Consider the following 17,850-nt stretch of genomic DNA (forward strand, 5'->3'; position numbering starts at 1 on the left):
GTGTACTGTGGTGCCCCTGTAGATCACCAGTGTGTTAGTTCTGTCGAGATTTTTAAACTGACCAATAAAATATTTGTTACAAAAAATGCATCTGTCCGTTTTTGAAATATACCGAATATTACAGAAGGATAGCTATAACATTTCTCGCCATCCTACATTACTACATCACTGGGTTGCTATAAACGACATATTGGTTTGTTGGCTGGCCCGACAATTCAGTACAGACTAACATATCAACACTATCAAATAAATGACCGTGAAATTAATTAATGGTCACCAGAAGATGAATCCCTATTATTTTAGTGATTCTCAGACCTATAGTACAGCACCATGACTTGGGTAAAATTTCGCCAACTATTATTGGATGGATTGCCATTAAGTTTGGTAGACGCATTCATGTCCCCCTCAGGATGAATTTGATGAACCTCTAACCTTTAACATGAGTTTCCCATCAGTCTTAACCAGCTCTACTTTGTATTTAGTGGTATACCAAATGGTAGCATGCAAAATGGTGAATATGGTAAACTTTTTACAAGCCATACATTGTCATGTGAGCATGATAGTATGCTCATTCAGGACAATCTCCACTAAATGCTGCCTCACACCATGTCGATTCATTGTCATGTTAATATATAAAATTGTTATTGTGTTTGATTAGTCTCCATTTCTACTGAAAAATTCTACCTTCATGACACTCCTGAAATCATTCTTGTACAAACTATTTTGTGATGGAAGCGAACAAAAGATGTCCTTCTGTGTGACATGAAACACAATGTTTGTGTGTGTGTGCTTTGGCTCTGTGGTCACACAGCTTCATTTAAATGGCTTGCCAGGAGTATAAAGAGAAAGAAAGTCAGGAGTGATTATTCCACTAGAGCCAAAATGTCCTTGAGGTCTGAATGAATTTGGAGTTCGTAATTTCATGTTCTCATTATACTGATAACACTATAAAAGTTGTGTATGATTCCATCTTCAGATCAGTTGTGAGGATGCTTGTTTTTGAATATGGCTTAATGAGAGCAGGCTACTTTCATCTCTGTGGAACATGACAGCAGTGGGATATGAAAGACTTTCTTCATGTCTGCACCTTTATCTGCTGTGTTTGAGCCTCCTGTGTGCAGATCTTGGTTGAAGCAGTATTTTGGCAGGTTGGCAGTACATGGGACGGAGAGGAAAGTGAGTTGGACTTCACTGCCTTTGGCAAATACCCATTGGGTCCCACCAGGCTTGGAGGATAATGGTAATCCGGTGCAATTTAGAAGGGTTATACAATTTTATGCTTTTAGGCCTGTAGCATGGATTAGGGTCTCATGGTTTACACACATACACACACCCCGCCCAAACACACAGACAGCGACAAGCCACAATCAGTTTACTGGGGCCAGTTTACAAATATCCACAAATGTTCTCTACTTTATCCACAGGATAATTTTTGGGGGGTATTTTCTGCATCTTCTGTATTTTTTTGCTGCAAAACACAAAAATAAAAAACATGTATTTTAACTAATTTATACTTCAAAGATCCCCAATAGACATTTCTCCACAAATAAAAGGTCAATTACCTCATAAAATATTACATATCCTTTAATAAAAAATCCACAGTCTATGCATATATTTTTACTTCAGGGGTTTAACTGGGCACGAGATGTCTCCTGCTTCACTGAAAAGTTCATTCTCAGTGCATGTGTACTGGAGGCTTGAAAGTTTATGTTACAAGCAGGTCCATGATTGACATCCAAAATAGTGGAGATGCCAGAAAATCATTCTTGAGCTACTTAAACTCAGATTTAAGGTGAGCACAGAGAAACCTTTCCCCTTGGAATAAGAATGTTCAAACTTCTGTGCCAAACTGTGCTACTAAATCATTTTGCACATGGAAAATCAAACATCCAAGTCAAGTACCGATTAGCAGAACACATCTCTGAGTGGAGGAGGACGTCAAAATGAACCATGATTCCCAACCAATCTTACACTTACCCCAAGGGAGCACTTCTGCAGTTGCCAGGGGTGAGTGGAAAGCTTGTGGAATAGCTCAGCTAATCGAAAAAAATAAATTATGGTTTGGTAAAAATATATTTCCACATGTTTATGAAGAAAATAATCACAATAACAAAAACTACCGGCTACAATAAACACACCTCTTACCAACTAGAATCAGTTAAACACCAAAGAGATCATAAAAACAACTGAGAAGGTGAGCAAAGAAGTCTACATATAAACCTAAAACTATTAGAAGCTTTTGCCGCAAGAGGTGGTAGCACAAATACAAAGCTACTGAAATACTGAAAAAAGAAACCAAAATAACATGATCACAGGAAATTATTAGATGAAGCCCCTGTGCCAGCTTGACTGTACTTGAAGATGCTGAATCACTGTCAGCTCCACAGGTGTTCATCTGTATCTGATCCTGTATGTGGGATAAAAAAAACAGCAAGCTGCTATTGTCGTTATGGATATAGAGAGAAATATGTCAACAATTCTATATCACCAAGAAATGACTGATGACAGAAAACTGATTAGTGAAACTGGTAGTTAGATTTAGGAGATACCTCAAAAAAGTTTTTTGGAGCATGTGGTGATTCAACCTTTGATACAAGACTTAATACAATGCGCCACCTAGTGGTAATAACTAAGACATGCATGATGACTGTGATTAACCCCATCATACCGTTGTTCATCAGTAAAGTCTTCTGGAGCTCAAAGGTACTATACTTTGAGTGAAATTAAATGTAAATTATCAAAAGCTCCAAAAGAGTTCATCCAAAAAAGCACAAAGGCATGTTTGCTGTTTCAAGCTATAACTGCAAAAGTATTACCACGAGCAGGTAGAGGAGTCAGGCTGATGATATCACAGGTCTAAACTATTAATATGATAGGACTTTAGCATGATCATTAAGATTGACATACAAGTAACTGAACAAAGTAATTTGCCATTAGCAGATACAAACTCACTCTGAACAGTGGTCAAAAGAGCTTCTAAAGATCTGACATTTATATCATGTTGAGAGCAGTGAAGGCTTGTGACCTTATCAACCTTACGTGATATCCTTTAATTGTCATATGAAATGTCTTAGCGGATTGTATATGCTGCACATACTCTCAGTATGCAAATAAGTCTACTTCTATAAATAGAGTAACTTGCACTCATGCTCTACAGTACAAACACAGTACTACCTGGCAATATACATCCAATCTGATCTTTATAAACTGTAAATAATTAGCAATATTTATATTGTATCTTACCTAATAAATTACTATATTTACTACATCACTATTTTATCACATACTACTACTTTAGATTACTATATTAATAGACACACACACACACACACACACACACACACACACACACACACACACACACGTATGTATATATGTGTGTGTATATATATATATATATATATATATATATATATATACAATATATGAATTATATATATATACATAGTATATGAATTAACAAACACTTCCTTTCCACAGTTGTGGAGGCAGTACAGTTTCCTTAGTATCTGTATTATTTATATCACATGATTTGTATTCATTTACATTATATTACATGTAAATGAATACATTGCACAACTTTCAATAACATTGTATCCAAGCTGGCACTGAGGACTGTATTTAAATGACTTGGCATCAACAAATAGGCCTCAGGATTTTCCCAAAACCTGTCAAGTGAAATGCAATCAACAAATGACACCAGACTTCCTTTTAGAAAATTAAAAATAATCTTTGTCTGATGAACTTTTCCAGCAATAGTAAGGGTAAGCCTATTGCGGGCCATGAGTTTACTGTGTATAGTTGTGTAGCATTTTGAATTGAAAGCCCTGTGTCATCAGTATTACTGAGTTGTGCGCAGCGCTTTAACAGTTTTGTATTTTCAGCAGATTCCCTAAAACACAAAACTCATCCTCTGTGATTGGTTGCGGCTCAGCATGCTCTATTGTTCCATCAGACCGTTTGTTCGCTTGGTTTCCTGTGCACAAACAAAACTTTCCTGCCACTCTGGGCAATATTGGGCTCCTCTGTGCTTTGGCAACCCGAAATATTGGAATCTCTGACTTTTTCTGAGGAAATAAAGACAAAGGTAAGTAATCAATACAGAAAATATGTGTAAAATGATGTATGTATGCACCTGCGCAACATTAAGAAATTTAATAGATACAAATTACTTTTTTATCATTGCTGAATTTGGTGGTTAACCTGTTGAACCCTAATTTTCCCTTGAAAATTGCTTTAAATAGCATAAAAATTAGGGGAATGAATCTACTTTGTATGCCAATCAAAATTTTTAAAAATCTCGATGTCTTGGCATGATTTTATACACATTTTATCAATGTTCAGCATATCACTGGAAACCTTATGGTCGTAACAAGAATTAAAATAAATGTGTGAGTTTGAATAAATGCATTTGTATTAATGGACCTGTCACTCAGTCTGTCAGTGTTAGAGGTTAATGACTTGTCAGACTGAGCTGCCTGCTTGTCCACTTGTACATTTCCTCTCAGTATTATTGACTAATGAGTAATGTTTCCATAATCAAATCTGTCTGTAACTCCAGCACAACATCCTGCTGAATGTATTTAGATATTATTTTATTCATATCCCAAGTGTTGCATCGTGCTCTGAAACAGGAAGCCCCCACTGTAATCAGTGTAACTGGGGCCAGATGTGCTGAGGCCCTGACCCTGCTCTGCTTCTCTCTGTGTGTCAGTCAGTGTTTTTTTGGCAGGATGTACAGCTTCATGGGAGGCGGGTTGTTCTGTGCTGGAGTCGGGAACATACTCCTCATTGTCTCCACAGCAACTGACTACTGGATGCAGTACCGTCACTCAAGCAATTACATGCACCAGGGCCTGTGGCGGTACTGTGTGCCTGGGAAATGCATGACACACACAGACAGCATTGGTAAGAGACCCAGGAAGATCCTCATTTATATTTATTAGTTCGCTGACAATCAGTCCGTGACCTCAGCACTAACCCTGAGGAGGGGTTACTTTTCCTTAGAGCTGTGTTGGAGTGTTTGATAAAATGGCTTAGATTTCAATGCATAACAAGTTGAAAATATATTTTTCCATATGCAAATGTTACCTAGTAGTCTTTCTTTTTTCTTGCATGAGTCCTGTATTAAGAGATTCCTACTTATAAGCTTACAGGCTATATTGGTGACTTTAAAGGAATAGTTTGCACATTTTATTTGCACCAGTCATGTAGGTAAAAAGGTTTCATTTTCAGTCATATATCTTAATACAATGAATAAGGCACACCACATTGCTAGACACTAGATGGCAAGCTAGAGCTGTACATCCTGAATAAAGAAAGCCATACATGACAGTCACTCCAGTAAAGATGAAACATGGGTGATTATGTATTACATTAGCAGTGAGACATCAAAAATGTTGAACCCCCTATCATTAGTTGACATATTTTTTAGTCTTCTCCAGCAGCTCTCGGGCTTACCTCGTCTTCTCTCCCCCACAGCGTACTGGGATGCTACCCGGGCCTTCATGATTCTCTCTCTGCTGGCTTGTTTCATTGGCATTGTGATTGGCGTCATGGCCTTTATTCACTACTCCTCCTTTGACGGGTTTGACAAGACATTTGCAGCTGGCATCCTCTTCTTCATCTCCTGTAAGCTACTCATTTAACCACATTTGCTGTAGCACACTTGTAGATGTTACACAGTTAAACCTGATGATTTTATCTCTTTTAGGCTTCTTTGTGCTACTGGCAATGGCTGTCTACACAGGAGTGACAGTCAACTACTACGGTAAACGCTATGGCAGCTGGCGATTTTCCTGGTCCTATATAATGGGCTGGGTGGCAGTGGTACTCACTTTCTTCTCAGGTATGAATCATGGCACTTTAACAACTGCAAACACAAGTGGAAACCAACTTTTCCTCATTTGAATGCTCAGATTTTGTAGATTAACCTTATCTCTCTCCTCTAGGTATCTTCTACATGTGTGCCTACCGGATGCACGAATGTCCAAGAAACACTAACTCACGCTGACCTGTTAAAGACTTCAAAACACTCACACATACATGATAAATGGCCTTGAGGAACAAACACTCCCATTAACTTTCTAACCATTTTCTGTAAACCTTGATATTCTTGAACAAGCAAAATAAATGAGAAAACTAAATGATCTTGTCTGTCATCTACATTGTTTTGATACAGTACATTAATAAAACTTAAATAAAAGCACATGTGTGTTAAAGAGTCTGTAACAACACAATTGGTGATGATACAGCTCCTTGTACTCATCACTTACAGACCCAACTCAATGACTTGCATTTTAGTGATGGATATCTTCCACTTGAAAACATGTCTGTGCCAGATCTACTTATTTCAGTTTGTACTATAATTAAAAAAGGCATCTGTGTGCACCTCTACATGTGAGTAGTATCACAGATTTTACATTCAGTGACTTCTGAAATCAATATCAGAATATGTTGTTGTGATAACTGTTGTGAAAAGATGTTTTGATGACCAAAAAAGATGAGCGTTGGTTCCAAATTCAGAAACACTTTTATTTAGTCATACTGTGCAAAGTATCAAGACATAGCAACCATTTCAGCCTCATAAACCAACTTAGAAAGGAAAACACACTGTGGTAAAGCAGACATTAATTGGTTTAACTGAACGCAACATAGACACCTGGAAAGGCCGCCTACCAAAAAATCCACAGTGAAAAGTGCAAAATGTATAAAAACAATCCCAGAACAGAGGTGGTTAATGTTTTTGAATATTGGGAGTTAGAACCCTGTGATATTTCAAATGCAGTCACCCTTAACAATAAGCTCAGAGCAGAAGCTCATGCAAGTCTAGTAAACCTCTAGTTTAGTCAACCTCTTCAATGGTGGGGCCGGCGGACGCCCCTCCTCCAGGAGCACCACCAGATCCTGGGAAGCCACCTGGCATCCCACCTGGCATTCCCCCCGGTGCCCCGCCGGCATTCTGGTACAGCTTGGTCATGATGGGGTTACACATCTTCTCCAGCTCCTTCTGCTGATGCTCGAACTCCTCTTTTTCTGCAGTCTGAGAAAAGGAAGAATTACTTTACCACTTGCACTGTCACAGAGCTGGAAAACTAAATTAAATTGGATACGGCATAAGTTTATAACCAGAAGCCCAGACTATACTTCTAACCCTTACCTGGTTTCTGTCCAGCCAGCTGATCACCTCGTTGCACTTGTCGAGAATCTTCTGTTTGTCCTCGTCACTGATCTTGTCCTTCAGCTTCTCGTCCTCCACGGTAGACTTCATATTGAAGGCATAGGACTCCAGGCCATTCTTGGCAGTCACTTTCTCTCTCTGTACATCATCCTCAGCCTTGTACTTCTCTGCTTCCTGGACCATACGCTCAATGTCCTCCTTGCTCAATCGACCTGACCGATGGCAGAGTAGAGGATACATTTTATTTCAAACACACGGCTACACAATTAAGATACAGTCATTAGGTTCTACACAGGTTACCTTTGTCATTGGTGATTGTTATCTTGTTCTCTTTCCCGGTGCTCTTGTCGACAGCGGACACATTCATGATGCCATTGGCGTCGATATCAAAGGTCACCTCAATCTGAGGAACTCCTCTAGGGGCAGGAGGGATTCCAGTCAGCTCAAATTTACCCAAAAGGTTGTTGTCTTTGGTCATGGCTCTTTCACCCTCGAAGACCTGTGGGCATAATATCATGTTAAATTTAAATCATCTTCTTTTTTTTTTCAATTTAAAGACAGAGGTGAGATGGTAGTTGTACCTGAATGAGGACACCAGGCTGGTTGTCAGAATAGGTGGTAAAAGTCTGGGTCTGTTTTGTTGGGATAGTGGTGTTTCTTTTGATGAGTACAGTCATGACTCCCCCAGCAGTCTCAATCCCAAGAGACAAGGGGGTCACATCCAGCAGCAGCAAGTCCTGCACGTTCTCTGATTTGTCTCCTGACAGGATGGCTGCTTGCACAGCTGCAGAAACAAATCGATGGATTTTGAGTTTAAATGTGCAGCTCTTTAGTAACTGTTATGTTGATAGGCATACAATTGTTATACCTGCACCATAGGCCACTGCCTCATCAGGGTTAATGCTCTTGTTGAGGTCCTTTCCGTTAAAAAAGTCTTGCAACAGCTTCTGGATCTTGGGAATACGTGTGGATCCTCCCACCAACACGATGTCGTGGACTTGGGCCTTGTCCATCTTGGCATCACGAAGAGCCTTTTCCACAGGCTCCAGGGTTCCACGGAACAGGTCTGCATTCAGCTCTTCAAACCTGGCCCTGGTGATTGATGTGTAGAAATCGACGCCCTCGTATAAAGAGTCGATTTCGATGCTGGCCTGAGTGCTGGATGACAGCGTGCGCTTGGCCCTCTCGCAAGCAGTGCGCAGACGACGCACAGCCCTCTTGTTGTCGCTGATATCTTTCTTGTACTTGCGTTTGAACTCAGAGATGAAGTGGTTGACCATGCGGTTATCAAAGTCTTCACCACCCAAGTGTGTGTCACCTGCTGTAGACTTCACCTCAAAGATGCCATCTTCAATAGTCAAGATGGAGACATCAAAGGTGCCACCGCCCAAGTCAAAGATGAGCACGTTTCTTTCAGATCCAACCTGAAATTTAAAAAAAAATGTAAAACTCACAACACAATACAAAACTAGTATACTTTACTGGTCAAAAATATCACCAGTACAATGTAGTATCATATAGTATAGTATAGTGTAGTTTAATATAGTATAATAGTATAAAAACTGGCATAAATGGAAAAGTTTGTCACAGTTTATACTGTTACTATTAAAAGTGCATGTACTGACATGCATATTGCTACCTTTTTGTCCAGGCCATAAGCAATAGCAGCAGCAGTTGGCTCATTGATGATACGAAGGACATTAAGTCCTGAGATGGTCCCTGCATCTTTGGTGGCTTGACGCTGAGAGTCATTGAAGTAGGCAGGCACGGTTACAACAGCATTTGTTACAGTCTGCAAAGAGAAAATGCAAAATCACAGTAGTTAAATATGTTTGTGGACACTGATTCTAAAATGTTTGCATCATATTAGGTTACATTTCAGCTGACAACACTGTAGCTGTAGAACTGTAGAGTTCTGTTAATATTTCCTTTTTTTGCAGGGGACACAGCAGCCAATAGAATTATAGTAGAATAATAATAGTACAGTAGAAGTACAGAAAATGTCCCTGTGAGGTGTGTATTACTCATACAAACACCCTCTTTTATTAACAAATAAAAATAAAGTTTGTAAAATGTATTTTACAAAAAATAATGCATGGTTACCTTGCCGAGGTATGCCTCTGCAATCTCTTTCATTTTAATCAGCACCATAGAGGAGATCTCCTCTGGGTAGAAAGTCTTGGTCTCACCCTTGTACTCCACCTTTACTTTTGGGCGTGAAGCATCATTAATGACTGTAAAAGGCCAGTGTTTCATGTCTGACTGGACGACGCTGTCATCAAACCGACGCCCAATAAGACGCTTGGCATCTGAGCAGAAACAACAGAGGTAATTAATAAGCAAAAACATCATTTTTCATTGTTTATACTGTTTATATATATATATATTCCCAAGTTATATTATTTTTAGTGTCAGCACTTTTTTATATTCTGAACTATTTTTGAACCATTGCTATAAAATGTTGCTTGGATGTGCACTGTACCTATAGTGTATAATCTGAATGACAAATAAAATCTAGTCTGGAAAAATGTTTCTTACCAAACACTGTGTTGTTGGGGTTTAAGGCCACTTGATTCTTGGCTGCATCCCCTATCAGCCTCTCAGTGTCAGTGAAGGCAACATAACTGGGTGTGGTCCTGTTTCCCTGGTCATTGGCAATGATCTCAACTTTGCCATGCTGAAACACTCCTACGCAGGAGTAGGTAGTGCCCAGGTCAATACCAACTGCTGGTCCCTTGGACATGGTGTCTAAGATCATGATAAAAATATCACAGATGGATTGTTAAATTATGACACACTGACAATTCAGATGTATGACAGATGAGCAACTTAAGCCCTCTCTAAGCACTGTGGTTACCATGATGTACATTTTTAGTATGGGGTAATGATGCTATTATCAGAGTCTGAGTTACTCAAACAGAAGTGGAAACAAACTGTCTCAGTGAAATGAGGGTCCACAGCACCTGTTTTGAAGCCTGCCCACTTTTGAAAGCGTGCCAGTGTCTGACTTTATCATGGCAACAACAGACAACAGGGAGGTTTGAGTCTGCTCCAAAAAGCAGGTTAGCCTGATAATTAGACTTAACTGCCAATTTGTTTCACTACATTATTATTTAATTGTGGTAATGAAACTTTAAACATTTAATTCCTGCTTCAACAACTGTGAATATTTCTTTTTTCTTATATTATAATGAACTGAATATATTTGGGTTTATGGCTGCTAGTCAGACAAAACAAGAGATTTTGTATTACTTCATGAAATTTTCAGAGGTCTACACCATGTCTGGGTTTAGTAGTTATCTGGATAATTTTTAAAAGTTACAATGTTTCCCTCAGCAAACTTATCTATATAACTCTCTAAGCTGTATAACTCTCTAAGCTGTAGCTTCTTGGAGCAGGCCCCATGTTTAGTGTTGCTACAGCAGCAGACCATCAATTTACTGTAATGCCAGCCTATATTAAGCCCACATAAGAGGCCATTACTGCTACCTAAGGCAGTGATTTTCTTACTGGAGGATGGGTTCTCCCCTGGGAGGACATAGCAGAGGGGGTGCACATGACTCGGGGTCAATAACCAATCTGTGCCCTGATGATAGCAAATGTTATGAGACTCAGTTTAGCAAAGTGTAGATAAGAGCTGTAACGATGACTTATGGAATTGATTGTGCAACTTGTGTGACATTTGAAGGCATCAATTTAGGCTTTGGGTAACTGTAATGGTCTGGCTTTCAATATTTTAAAAATATTTTATCGTCTGAAAGAATTAACAACGAATTAATTGTTAATAAAATAATTGCTGTATGTGTATATGTCATGTAAAAGACTTTTAACAGGGAAGAAAAGAAAAAAAGAATTGCTCATCAAGCCACATATGAAGCCATATAAGGATCTGAAGTTTCCTGTCAGTATAGAAGGAGAGGCTTTTGTCTTTTGTGTGCAAATCTGAGTATTCAGAAAAATGTAACTTGAATATTACATTTGCACGTCAGAAATGAATGAGAAACATGCATGTAAATAAAAGTGACTTCAATCCAATTCAACTTGGATCCTACAGTACTTTCCCCAATATTATTAATGGTTGTTGAAAATAAATGGTGTTTGGAAGGCAGGGGCTGAAATGTTCTTTTCCAAATAGGGGAATAAAAGAAAAGATGGCAAACAGACTGTGTGTGTGTGTGTGTGTGTGTGTGTGTGTGTGTGTGTGTGTGTGTTTATGCTGCATCATTATCAGCAGCTCTGGTCAGAGGGCGTGTAACTTCATATTTGGAGAGGCTGGGAACTTTCTGGACCTTTCTTATCACTTTCTGGCAACTCGTGCAGCATTTACAAGCCATTACGTTGCATTTCCTGCAGACGCAAATACACACATAACATCATCGTGTTCTTGACACAGATCGGCAACGTTGCAAAATAAATCCTGACATACAAGTGAGTTAGCAGCATCATCACTCTGTAAAGTTAGTAGGCTACCTGTTGTTCACCATGTTCTCTGTCCAACTTTAAGCTCACATCAGCCCAATTAGCGTTAACTATCACATGTTTAACCATTGTGTGCACACTAACGACATAAAAAGTGACATAAAAAGGGTCATACAAAAAAGTAAAGTTCGTGAAATTGACAATTTGCAGCTGAATAAAAGCGGGGAGCAAATATAGGCTTCAGCTAACTGGCTCATACAACATTTTTATTCATTTATTTATTTATTTTGCTTTCACGGTAAATAACATTAACAACGTAATGGCGTAAGCATGATAAATGTAGTTAATGTTCATGTCACCATTATCTCTCTGACCGGTTAAAGTTACCACAACACATTATTACGCGACTAAACTAATACTCACCTCCGTTAAATGTGTAGCTCTACGGTGTACAGTGACAGATATAATAACAGTGCAGGTTGGCTCCACGCTGAGTGACGGGTCCCTGATCCCCGCTGGCTGTCTCTCTCTCTGTCTGTCGGTCGCTCCGTCGGTCTGTCGGTATGCGGGAGCGGCCGCGCCTCCTGAACAACATCCCCACTCAGAACTCTCTAGAACACAGGAGGAGCGATGCCGGCCAATCCTGCTTCATCCATTTCTCTGCCTCTCTAAACGGCCCAATTAAAAATATGGATAACAGAGCTGAACAGCAGTTGCTATCAAGAGTATGGAAAACAAGAGAGCAGGCATACGTTACTTCTGTCACCAGAGGCACCACGCCCCCTTTAATGTGGAAAGTGCCTAGTGGCAACCAGGTGGCAGCATGCCTAAAAGCTGCTCTGTATGCAACACCATTTCAGCCAATGTGATGGAAAAAAAATCCTGTAGTAGCCTACAGGATCTTTTTTAATATAATGAGAAACTTTCTCAAAATGATACTAAGATACTATGTCAATATTTTGAGATAGCATCTCTTTATATTGAGTTACTAAGCCATTATTTTGAGGTCCTTAGTCATTTTTGAGATAGTATCTCATTATTTTGAGATACTAAGCCATTATTATGAGGTCCTTAGTCATTTTTGAGATAGTATTTCATTATTTTGAGATACTAAATCATTATTTTGAGATACTAAGTCAGTATTTTGAGATACTAAGTTATTTTTGAGATAGCCTTGGCCTAACTTTTTTCATCACATTGGCAGAAATGGGCCTCTTCCACGTCAACAAAAACATTTTTTTTTAATAAAAATTGACATACATTGTTTCCTGTAGCTACTTCCCCAGAGAGTGTAGGATACTAACATAAGAGAAACGGTGTAAACTGTGGGACATTGCATATAGTTATTGATGTTAAAGTCAACAGTTATGATATTAAAAGTCAAAGGAGTGAATGTTGGTGCTGCGTTGGGCAGTACATAGAACATACTGAGAAGCCAAGAAAATCTCAATTCAATGTTATCCTGTAACAGCTACTGTTAGTTACGCAGTGTTAGCCCTTAGCAAGCACTGGCTGCAGAATGTTGGCCTTCTCCTGGTTTGTTGAAACATAAAGTCACTGGCCACTTTATTAGGTACACTTGTACAATCTAATGCAATCAAATACAACAGCTCTGCTACAGATTCCACATTTATGAAGCCTATACATTTTCAGTTTTTGTTGACATTGTCAAGAAAGTGATAATTCTGCTTTATGTTTATTATTGAGGTCATAAAAGTTCCCGTAAAAGTTCCTGTAAATGGCCCTGTGGGAGAGGTTCCTGTAGTAGAGACACGCACCATCAGGGCTGGCCCCGTAAAATTACCCTGAAGTTCCTGCAGTGGAAACGCGTCTATAGTGGGTGATGGTAGTGTATTAGGGTGCGTTATGGTGTTCCCAATATTTTGTCCACTCCATTAACATACATGAGAAGGCCAAGATATTAGGAACACCAGTAACACAAAGATATTGTCTTTGGAGCCGAGTAAGAATGATTAAAAGTCAGTGCTCATGTTCAATCTGTAATGTTGAAAGTCACAAACCAAGCCAGAGCTTCCTGTCCAAAATAAAAAAATAATAAGAATAAATACATTTCTGATCTTCTGCTACATTATGAACCATCCAGCCCTCTCAGGTCATCTGAGACAGGTTGGCTTTCTGTCCCCAGAGTCAAAACTAAATATGAAGAAGCAGCAATTTCTTATGCTCCATATATCTGGAACAATCTTCAAGAAAAACTACATGTCTGCTGCAACTCTGTTTTGCTTTTTTAAATCAAGGCTTCAAACTTGTCTGTTTGCCGCTACTTTTGATTAAATCAAATAATTATTAATATTCATACACTCCACCTTTTTGTACCTGTTTTATTCTATTTTAACTTATTTTTGTTTTCTACTTTCTTAGCTCTAAATGTCTGATTTTGGTTGTATTTAAATTGTCCTTTTGTGGTGTAATTCTTTCTCACTTTGTCTCAATGCTTTTAGTGTTTTATGGAAAGCAGTTTGAATTGCCTTGTTTCTGAAATGTGTACAAATTAACTTGCCTTGCCTTGCCTACCGTCAATCAGATTAGCAAATGTGGTCTGTGGGAGAAAATAAATGCATTCTTAACCACAGTTAAGAGTGCCAGTTTTAACCGAGTGATGAGTCATTTCAGAAGCATCAAGGACACAGAAATGAATGTTAATATGTCTAAAATGCACATCTGGAATACAATATCAATATCCATGAGAGAAAAAGATACTGATATTAGGATAGAAAAACAAAAACATGGGTCACATAACATCCAGTTTTGTAACAAGCACAAAGATTGGTTTACAAATCTTGCAATAGTTTTGTCCTGATGCGACCTTAAAAGACAGGCTCCTCCTATGTTACAGTCGCAGCATGTTATTGCTCTGGTATTGCATGTGTCTGAGAGTGTGACTAGGTGTGCAGGAAGTTCTTATTACACACAATAGAAATCTGTTGTATGGATAATTAAACAATTCAATACAGTGCAGTTAATTTGACCCTGTAAAAGTATATCAAAAAAGAAAAAAGAAGTAAAAGATAAAATAAAAAATGGATCTATAAGTACAATCTATACAATACAATAAAGAGAAAAATACAGAAAATATCATCCGCAAAAAATGTTACATTAACTTTTGAGCATGCTGTGTTTGGAGCTTACATAGCCAGCAGATCTGGATATGAAAAAAGCAGATTTTCAGAATTGCACAAAATAACAGGGTGAACAACATATATATAAGTATATAAGTAATGCAACTTCATAACCACTCACACTCTCATATTCTATGCATCGGTAAATTGTCACCCATTTTGTTACACTTACTATACTACTACTATTACTTACTTTGTAACACCTTAATTTGTCTGTATTTCTTTACTCTAAAGTTATTATGTTGTACGTCTCACCATTGGAGTGGCTTATTGTTTTCTTATATTAATTTATTTTCTTTATATGCAATAAAATAAATATATATATATATATATATATATATATATATATATATATATTATGAATATAATTAACAATCCTTTATTGTTAACTTGTGAATTCCCAGGTGGATACAGCACGTGCTTGCAATAGCTTAGGCTAAAATCAGCTGCTTTTTAACATTTAATCATGAAACATGAGACTTAATCAAAGCGCTGTTTGTTCACTGTGGCCTTTGCATTATGTAATTTTGGCTGTTAGTGAACTGTATTTTTTGTTTTTGAAATATTCCCAAGAGCCCTCTTAGTAGGTGCACATTGAACTGCCTTTAGTGTCACACTTGTTTAAGAGACACTTGTTTTGTCCCCAGAGACATACATGATCACCATTCATGTTTCATGTACAGACATCCAAACATCCATACACACTTTTGTTCCTATTGAGGCTATATGAAGCCTATTATTGCTCAAATTTCTTCAACTGTCACTCAAGGACATATGCGAGTGTTGTATACATCGACATTGCAGTATTGTGAAGTGTAAGGAGTGCAGGTGATAAAGCGAGTCTAATGGATATATGGAGGGAGCCATTACTGTATATGCTGAGAATAAACTGAGAACTGTAGAAGTTTAACAACTGATTGTGCAGGCAAAAACCTGTGTTAAATGCTTCATTAAAAGGGTTTGTTAATCTGTATTGTGTGTGTTATGTTTAAGTTAAAGTCAAATTTGCACACACAAGTTCATTCTATTTAACTTTGGAAGCAGTATATATAACCACAAATCTATGGTTAAAGGTCCACTTGGTTTCAGAGCTTGACTATAATACATCTCACAGACTCTCACAGGCAAACAGAGCTGGCCCTGAATCACATCAAACACCAACCTTGGACCATAACTTTGATCGTGCAATGACACCTGAGCCATCTCCATTTTCTTAACAAGTGCTTGAGATGCAAGTGAAAGCTCCAAAAACCAGGAAGTTGACCTTTGAGCTTAGATCGCAGGTTTTCATAGTCTGAGACTGTGGGCTTCCCCTCAGGCTAAGGTTGGAAAAAAGTGCTCCCTCACCACCCCCTCAGCTAACTTGCTTAGTTTCACTTACACTACACTAAATATATAAACATGTGTCCTAAGGCATTTACTTGTGTCTTACCCTGATCTGTGCAACCAAATCACACACATTTAGGTGTTTCTACACGATCTCCTTTTGATAACTAACTAATGTAATGTTTTTTCACTTCCATTCACTGAGTCTCCCCTGACACTGTTTCTAAATTACCTCAAACATGTCTTTGGAATTCCTGTAATACAATGTCTTGTTATTATTTGCCAATTGGCTATTGCACAGACACTGATCTACACTATGTGGGTAAAAGTACTGGGACACAGCTCTTAATCATTGAATTCAGGTGTTTCATTCCAACTCATTGCCACAGGTGTATGAAATCAAGCATGTAGCCATGCAAGCTTCATTTACAAACATTTGTGAAAGAATGAGTCGTTCTGATGATCTCAGTGAGTGGTACTGTTATAAGATGCCACCTTTGTAATAAGTAAGTTTGTGAAATTGTCCCCTGCTAGATATTCCACAGTTAACTGTAAGTGGTATTATTGAAAGCATTTAGGAACAACCGCAACTCAGCCAGAAAGTGGCAGACCACGAGCAGGGTCAACGTACAGGCATAAAAGTCGCACTGAGTTCCAAACTTCCTCTAACATTTACATCAACACAAAATATGTGCAAGCTTCATGGAATGGGTTTCCATGGCTCAGCAGCTGCATGCAAGCCTTACATCACCAAGCACAATGCCAAGTGTTGGATGAAGTGGTGTAAAGCACGCTGCCACTGGACTCTGGAGCAGTGGAAACCTTTTCTGTGGACTGACAAATCACACTTCTCTGTCTGCCTGATGGACGAGTCTGGGTTTGGCACAAAGAGAACATTAGCTTCCTGACTTGGTGTTGGGCTAGGCCCCTTATTTCCAGTGAAGGGTAGTGTTATTGCTCCAGCATCCCAGCATACCGAGATATTTTGGACAATTGTATGTTTCCAACTTTGTGGGAACAGTTTGAGTTTGGGCCTTTTTCTGTTCCAGTATGACTGTGCCCCAGTGCACAAAGCAAGGTCTATTAAGACCTGGTTGAGTGAGTTTGATGTGAAAAAACTTCCCTTGCCCCCTGAGAGCCCTGACCTCAACGCTATCAAACACCTTTGGGATGAACTGGAATGGAGATTACGATCCAGACCTTCTCTTCCAACGTCAGTGCTTGACGACACAAATGCTTTTAAGGATGAATGTGGAAAAAACTCCCACAGACAGGCTCCAAAATCTTGTAGAAAGCCTTCCCATAAGAGTGGAAGCTGTTATAGCTTGAAGGGGGGACGGACTCCATATTAATGCCTATGGATTTAGAATGGGATGTCATAAAAGCTCCTGTTGGTGTAAGGGCCCAATACTTTTGTCCATATAGTGTATCAGTAGTAAGCTAAAATCATCCAGCCACTATAATCCCTGCATTCAAGAAAAGCTCACAATACCTGTGCTGGTTTTTGATTTCACGCTCTCAGGCAACACATTATCAGCATGGGTCTTATTGAAGTTAATTTAAAGTTCAGCTTTAAGTTTTGGTTTTCAGTATACAGACTCAAGAGAAAATGGAATTACACTAGTGTGAACTGTATAAACTCCTTTTTTATACAGTGCAATAGTGTTTTTTATTATAGGTCCTGACCTAAATCTGCTACAGCACTGTGCCCTGTTCGTGTGAGTATATCCCAAGGGTGACCAAACTTGTGGCTTTTGGGTCCAAGTTTTGATGAAATGTGCCCTC

The 17,850-nt window shown here is 38.7% G+C and overlaps 2 protein-coding genes across 2 annotated transcripts; one reads left to right on the plus strand and one right to left on the minus strand.

Moving 5' to 3' along the window:
* Nucleotides 1–4,733: 4,733 nt before the first annotated feature.
* On the plus strand, nt 4,734–6,013 carry lim2.3 (lens intrinsic membrane protein 2.3). The gene is made up of 4 exons (XM_053321067.1): nt 4,734–4,908; nt 5,482–5,631; nt 5,714–5,848; nt 5,952–6,013. The coding sequence occupies exons 1-4, from the start codon at nt 4,734–4,736 to the stop codon at nt 6,011–6,013; spliced, it is 522 nt and encodes a 173-aa protein (XP_053177042.1).
* Nucleotides 6,014–6,546: 533 nt separating this feature from the next.
* Nucleotides 6,547–12,171, minus strand: hspa8b (heat shock protein family A (Hsp70) member 8b). The gene is made up of 9 exons (XM_053321429.1): nt 12,023–12,171; nt 9,719–9,928; nt 9,284–9,489; nt 8,820–8,972; nt 8,049–8,604; nt 7,762–7,964; nt 7,481–7,679; nt 7,160–7,392; nt 6,547–7,042 (listed from the first exon to the last, which is right to left on the minus strand). Exons 2-9 carry the CDS (start codon nt 9,921–9,923, stop codon nt 6,845–6,847), a joined length of 1,953 nt encoding a protein of 650 aa, XP_053177404.1. The 5' UTR covers nt 9,924–9,928; nt 12,023–12,171; the 3' UTR covers nt 6,547–6,844.
* Nucleotides 12,172–17,850: the final 5,679 nt, after the last annotated feature.

The sequence above is a fragment of the Scomber japonicus genome, chromosome 6 (genome assembly GCF_027409825.1).
Source record: "Scomber japonicus isolate fScoJap1 chromosome 6, fScoJap1.pri, whole genome shotgun sequence".
NCBI classification, from domain to species: Eukaryota; Metazoa; Chordata; class Actinopteri; order Scombriformes; family Scombridae; genus Scomber; species Scomber japonicus.